This window comes from Pteropus alecto, unplaced genomic scaffold (genome assembly GCF_000325575.1).
Source record: "Pteropus alecto unplaced genomic scaffold, ASM32557v1 scaffold86, whole genome shotgun sequence".
Lineage (NCBI taxonomy): Eukaryota > Metazoa > Chordata > Mammalia > Chiroptera > Pteropodidae > Pteropus > Pteropus alecto.
Genome location: NW_006442109.1, coordinates 16,125,492 through 16,131,861, shown reverse-complemented (window position 1 = coordinate 16,131,861; position 6,370 = coordinate 16,125,492). Strand labels below are relative to the sequence as shown.

General features: G+C 44.5%; 1 protein-coding gene across 2 annotated transcripts in view; it reads left to right on the top strand.

Moving 5' to 3' along the window:
* The first annotated feature begins 6 nt into the window (after positions 1 to 6).
* MYZAP (myocardial zonula adherens protein) overlaps positions 7 to 6,370 on the top strand; it is an 87,421-nt gene continuing 81,057 nt past the window's right edge. The window contains exon 1 of one of the 2 annotated variants that reach the window (XM_006920326.3): positions 7 to 112. In XM_006920326.3, the coding sequence (XP_006920388.1) occupies positions 38 to 112 (75 nt within the window). In that variant the 5' untranslated portion in view covers positions 7 to 37. The remainder of the gene's footprint in view (positions 113 to 6,370) is intronic. The other variant, XM_015596086.2, reaches the window with a different exon arrangement.

The window sequence follows — 6,370 nt, the reverse complement described above, 5'->3', positions numbered from 1 at the left end:
GACGCCGCGCCGAGCCTGCGCCTACCGCCGCTGCAGGATGCTGCGCTCCACTTCCACCGTCACCCTGCTCTCGGGCGGCGGCGCCAGGACGCCCGGGGCGCCCAGCAGGAGGGTGAGTAGCTAGAGGAGCTATCTGCGCTCGTCGGGCTTCCCCGTCCGGGCCGCCCAGCTTCCCCATCTTGGCAGGACGGCTGCAGGGGTCTGGGGATGGGGACATGCGGGAGCCGGTCCTTGGCCCCGAAGCCCTACCTGGGCTCTACTTTCCAGTCTTGTCCCTCTTCGAGTCCTGACCCTTCTTCTCGACGCCCCACTGGCGCCCCAGGCTCGCATGGTTTAGGGGACTTTCTGGAATTCCCAGAGATTTCCCCTCCTTCCTGATTCATCTGTCAAGCCAAGTTTTTTGTTGGCACCAGTTTAAAAAGCAAGAGAGACATTTCTGCACTGTCCCTTTCTTGAGACTCAACGGTAATGAACGTCTTTAACACCCAAACTTTCCTCCTTCCAGCCATCTATCTATTCGTTATATTCGATCTATTCTATCACTACCGGTGATAGAATAACACTACTTGCTACTGGAGTGGAATCAGCCAAAGTAGGCTTCACCTGACAAAGCAGAGATCAGCACTGGAACCCAGTTGTGTGTGACTTGGGTTTATACAAAAACACTATCTTCTTTTTGATTGAAAAATTAGCACAGTGACTGCAGGGGTAGCCCTGGAGGCCCTGGGCACCAGCCAGGTCGCCCTTTGGAAGTGCTCTGTTTCTCTCATCTTTGTTGCATCTTTTCTCCCTTCTCCAGACGCTCTGGGAAGAAAATGCCACTCACATGCAGTTTGCATGTTTCCATGACTCTTCCAAGTTGAGCGCCTCAGAGCACACGTCCAGGGAGGGTCTTGGGTTTTGGCTTTTTAGTTCATCCACTCATCATGATATTCAGTACTTATCTGCTACCACTGTTCTTTGGTTGAGATATCTCTAATTGTGTTTCCCCAAGGTTTAGCTAAGTGAGTAGTTAAGTCCAAGTCAAGGACCCCTTTGGTATTCTAGTCCGTTCTGTAGTCTTGTAGGCATGCATATTTGCTTTTTGTATACCTCAGCCAAGTGACTAGCAGTTGCCTTCTATGCTGTCTTTCTTTGGCTCTAGAAGAAAGGCGTTGTGTTACTCGTGAGTGTGGGCCAAGTGATGGGTTCTGGTGTGTGTGTGTGTGTGTGTGTGTTTGCGCGCGCGCGCACGTGTGCACACATATGCACATACTCCAGACATTTAGGGCTGTCAGAATTCTGTTTGTTCAGTCATTAGCTTCATAAAGCAAGATCTCCATTAGATCCAAGTGGGTTTCTAACCACAGGCAGGGCCTTACTTCTTTTCTATGGAAATCCTTCTCAGTTGGAACACAATTAAGATTGAGAAAAAATGAAGTCACTGAAAAGCTAGCCCTGAGCCTGGACACTCATGTGTGGGACCACATTGCATAAATGGCATGAAATTGTTCAAGTTCCCTTCCAGAGATGAGGACTAATCGAGGCAGCTAGAGTGATACTGTGGATGGATACAAATGTGATTAATATACTAGATAACATTTCTGAAGATTTTTTTCTCAAATATTTATTTTCCGGTGTTTCTTTAATTGTAAGTTTTCGGGTGTCTGGCACAGTGGACACACTATTGAGAAGGCTTTGCCTTTTGAATAAGATAGCCAAAATAGTTTGGAGCAGAGAGGTCAGGACCCTGAATCAAACAATATAGGGCTGTTCTGAGCCATATGATACTTATTCTGAGAAGATATCTAAAGGTTCTAGGGTTCCCTTTATGATTTCCAACTCTTGCTCATGATTTGCAAATGTCACAGGTATTGTCTGTGTATATATGTGTGTGTGGAGAGTGTGGTGGGAGGCTGTGATACTTTGCTTGATTAATTGATTGGTTAAACAACTTACATAGACCTCCTTCTGTGTGATGCAGGGCTAGGCATTGGGATCCACTCTACCTGTAGAGGCGGATGTTGTCACAGTTGCTCTCATACAAAGTAATCGTTGTTATAGTGGGGTATAGAGTGTTGACAAAGTCCAGTGGAGGCTAAAAAGATAGGTTCTTTCCAAAGCATCTGAAGAAGGCCTCCCTTGGCAGGAGATATTTGCTCTTGCAGGATGAGTAGGAATTTATAGGGCTATTGACGTTATTGGGATACTGAGTGGAAATACCCACTCATCTAAATGGAACTCTTGGCATATACTGTATAAAAATGGCATACTGGACCTGCTTTAGAGTAAAACACTTATTTTTTGAAAAAAGCAAGAACAGAATGTCTTAAATAAAATTGTAGACCAAACAAGCGATCATGAAAAGTGTTCCTAAAGTTGAAAGTTTTTCAATAAACTCTGTATTGTCTTTTCTTTCTGATGTTGGACAAGTGATGGTCTTGAACAATAACATGTCAGCCATTAAAATAGCATTTCCATTTCATCCACATTGTTTACCAAATTAGGGGCTGCAGAGGAACCAGGCAGTGTTGGTCCAGACATTCAAGTCAACCAGAAATGGTGGTGACAGCTGACACTAAGCAGAGTTCTCTGAGTCAGCTGTCAAGGGTAGTATGGCCAGACCAGACTGTTACCAGTTATTCTTCATTCAATGGCTGCCACCTACAATTTAGACTTCCTTCTTATCTGAAATCATCTCTCAAGGGGGAAAAAAACAGGTGGGAGAGTAATTTCTGTCAGCTGATAAACAAAGCTCTCAGAGGCATTTATGGATGCCAACCAACAGAGGCTGTGAAATTAAAAAAAAAAAATCTGCCTTCAAACCAGTTGTGCTCTAAAAATAGTTTTATCTATGGCAACAGCAGGAAGATAAATTGGCTGGAGAATAACTACAGACAGAATGATGACCTTGGAGAATGGGAAAAACATTTTTAAAAATATTGACATTGTTTCATGGTTTTGAAAGGAATTTTGTGAATGCAGTTAATCCTACTGAATGAGCCTTTGAAACGAAGGGTAAGTTGTATGACCAGGCTGTGCACTTAGTGGTGAAAGCACGAGTTGCTTTGCGTGGCCAAATTTTTTTGGTTAAGCGGTCCAGCTAGGATAGTGTGAGACCTGTCAAGGGTTTCCTCCAGCACCATCAGATAGTATCAATGTCTCCTATTGATAATAAAAGACTGTTTGGCTGGTATTACTAGTATCGTGGTCCCTGAGTGGCACATAAACAAAACAAAACAAAATTCAGCAAGGCCACAAGGATAGGACTGTCTCCTAGCCTGTTCTTGCCCATATTGCTATTTGGTAAAGGCTCCTCTGTTAAAAATCAGAATGAGCCTACCAGTCATCACTCCCTAGCTAATGCATCACTCTCCTGGGTCCCATTTCTGTCTTATAGTCTTGAAATAAAGAACTCTCCTTAACTGGATAGTGAATGATCAGTCAAGTGTTTACCTCACTTCCTTTTCCTTTTCACAGAAACATCTGTGTGTATAACTTTCATGTTGTCCTATGGGCTCTGAGGAAGGGACACAGGATGTTGTGAGACCTCACCATCTGGTGGAGGGAAGTTGGCTGCATCATCCACTAGGGAGGGGGTAGGCAGGGGACCTGCTGCTCCTAGAAAACAGGCCGGCCCTTTACCAGAGCCCTCCTGAGCCAGCCCCCAACAGGCCAAATTGTTAAGGTTTTAGAACCGTGGTGTCCTCAGGGCTTAGCCAAAAAACCTTTGCCACTAAAAATTGAAAGTCGTATTTCAGAAAAAATGTCCCAGTCTCTCTGCTTTGGTTCACCTATCTCACTATGTCAGATGTAGGATGAACAGACCTAAGTCCTAGGGATCTTAAGGAAAATTGAGGCCTGGAGGCTTCCGGTTACTTGGAAAACCCTTATAAGTCAATCAGTCTCAAAAATTGTCTAATTGAGTTCAGGGAGCTGTGGATCCAGGGCTAACTAACTAGAGACCATGTTGAAATGTTTTGATCTAAAATATTTTCGGTGATTACGTACATTATGGTCTTAGAGCTTCCTGTGGCAATCCCTCTCAGCCTAAAACAGTTTCAGTTTTCCCCAATGCACTGAAGAGTAACACAGTGGTATTTACCTCTTTTCTCTCTTTAGATGAGTGATATTTCCTAAAAGTCAATCACATTGTTCTCTTTTGTTCCTTAAGGCCAGAGTGATCTTTCCAAAATGCACAGTTCAGTCACCTGACTCCTGCTTCGAGAGCACCCTTGGCACTTCTAGTAGAAAGTATTGACCCCTTAGTTTAGCATCCAGGCCCTTCTGATCTTCCTTTGCCTTTTCTATCCCCCATCCCTATGCATACTCTCCAGATATTTCAAATTACTTGCCACTCCCCAAGCTTTCCATGCTGTTCCTTGTCCCTTTGCTTTTTTTGTGCCTCTCCTCTGATTAAGGGTCATCTCCTCCAGGAAACCAAACCTGAACTCTCCTTTCCATGTTCCCCTAAGGGCCTGTGCACCTCTTCATTGCCTGCATCACCTGTGGTTACCTTCTTGAGAGGGTTTAGGGATCCTCCCTCTCCAGGCCTCATATAATAGATGCTTAAAAAGGGAAGTGTCACCAGGGTCCTAAAGGAGCCACACTTAACTTTGAATTGGCAAATGGAAAAACAGAAAGAGAAGCTTGGGATAAAGCCAGCACATTGCCTCTGGCCCACTTGTTCAGGAAGCACATGACAAATGGATGGGAGTGCTGACCAAGGTTAAGGAGTCTGAAAGTTCTGGGAAGGCCTCTAAATATTTCAGTTGCTTCCATCCTGTTGCACAGTTAGAGTTTCATTCCTTTAGTTAAATCAGTGGTTCTCAACCCTGATTACACATAGAATCACAGAGAAGCTTAAAATATCTATGCCCAGGCCCTATCCCAGACTATTTAAATGAGAACCTCAGAAAGTAGAGAATAAATAACATCAGTATTGTTTAGGAAGCTCCCCAAGTGACTCTAATGTGCAGCCAAGGATTGGAACTCCTTTAAATATTATTCTCTCCTTACAGCTTTTGTGGAAGTACAGATACTCCTGGGACAGTATTCTGAAGGTCCTTTTGGCCTTGTGGAAGGGCAAGGTTGTTGGAAAGGCAGGATGGGGAAGTCATAACACTCCAAATCACACTGGTATCTCTGTGAATATTTATTTACCTGCATGTTTGCTCTGATCTTGGCGTTCGGGGCTCACTGCGTACCTGGTATAGAAGTGAGCCAACAAGATAGGAAGGAGAGGTCACTGTCTCCCTATTTATGAATTTTGTCTGGAGTCAGCCCTGACATGGGAAAAAAGGGCTCCAGGACACATTATATACCTCCTGGAAAAAGTGTCTAAGTATGTAGATCATGGGTTGGCAAGCTACTGACCCTAGGCCAAATCCAGCCCTTGGTTGTTCTGTACATTCTGAACTAAGCATGGTTTTTATAGTGTCCTGCAAAACCTAAATATTTACTTTCTGGCCCTTAAAGAAAAAATTTGCTCCACCCTGATGTAGATAATAATAGGCCTGCAAATTCAGGGCCACAGCAGAGCTAAAAGGTTTACTCCAGAGCAGGCATGCCTTGTGTCACACTGCCTGACCTGTGCATTCTAGAAATTTTATGCTTGTGCTGAGCAGAGATTTTGGAGTCTGTCCTCCCAGCCACAGCCACAGGGGACCACACCTTCTCTTGTTTGATGGAGCAGGGCAGGGCCCCACAGTCACGGTGTGGACCAGGTCTGAGAAAAAATGTAAATGCATTGGCTAATTTCCTTAGGGAAATCCATCTTTGTAAATTGATTAGCAACCCTTGTCACCTCCCAGGGTTACCTTCTCCACTCTTTTTATTTGAATGGATAATTTTCCCTTGGGTGAGCCCAGGTGCCTGAAACTGAGAACATGATGGTACGTGGATCTCCAGGGCCTACCTTATATGGAGACCCAGCCTTCTGCTTCCACTAAGGGGTCAGAAATAAGCCCCAGAGGACTTGCTTAGCTGCCAGGTGCCCTGACTTGCAGACAAGGCCTGGCTTGTGTATTTTCTTGTGGCGGAAGCTTGAATGCTATCTGCCCCTCCCTTGTGCTCCCTCCCATAAGGTTCGATTTGAAGAAAGCAGAAGGCTCTCTGGGGAGTTTCAGGTATATTCTCCTTACTGTGTTTTGGTTCAACCCCAAAAGAAACCCATACCGATATTTACTGAGCCAATGGCTATTAAGTGTTGATATTATGCTAAACACTGTAAGAGCTACAATACAGTTAAGGTACAAAACTTGCCTCATCTCTCCTGCTATTTTTTCCCCGTCTGTCCGTGTTGTAGTGCATGGAACATAACAGAAGGTACTCAATAATTGCTATCAAATTACTGAACTCAGATTTGAGTGTCAGTCCTTCCTGCAAAGAT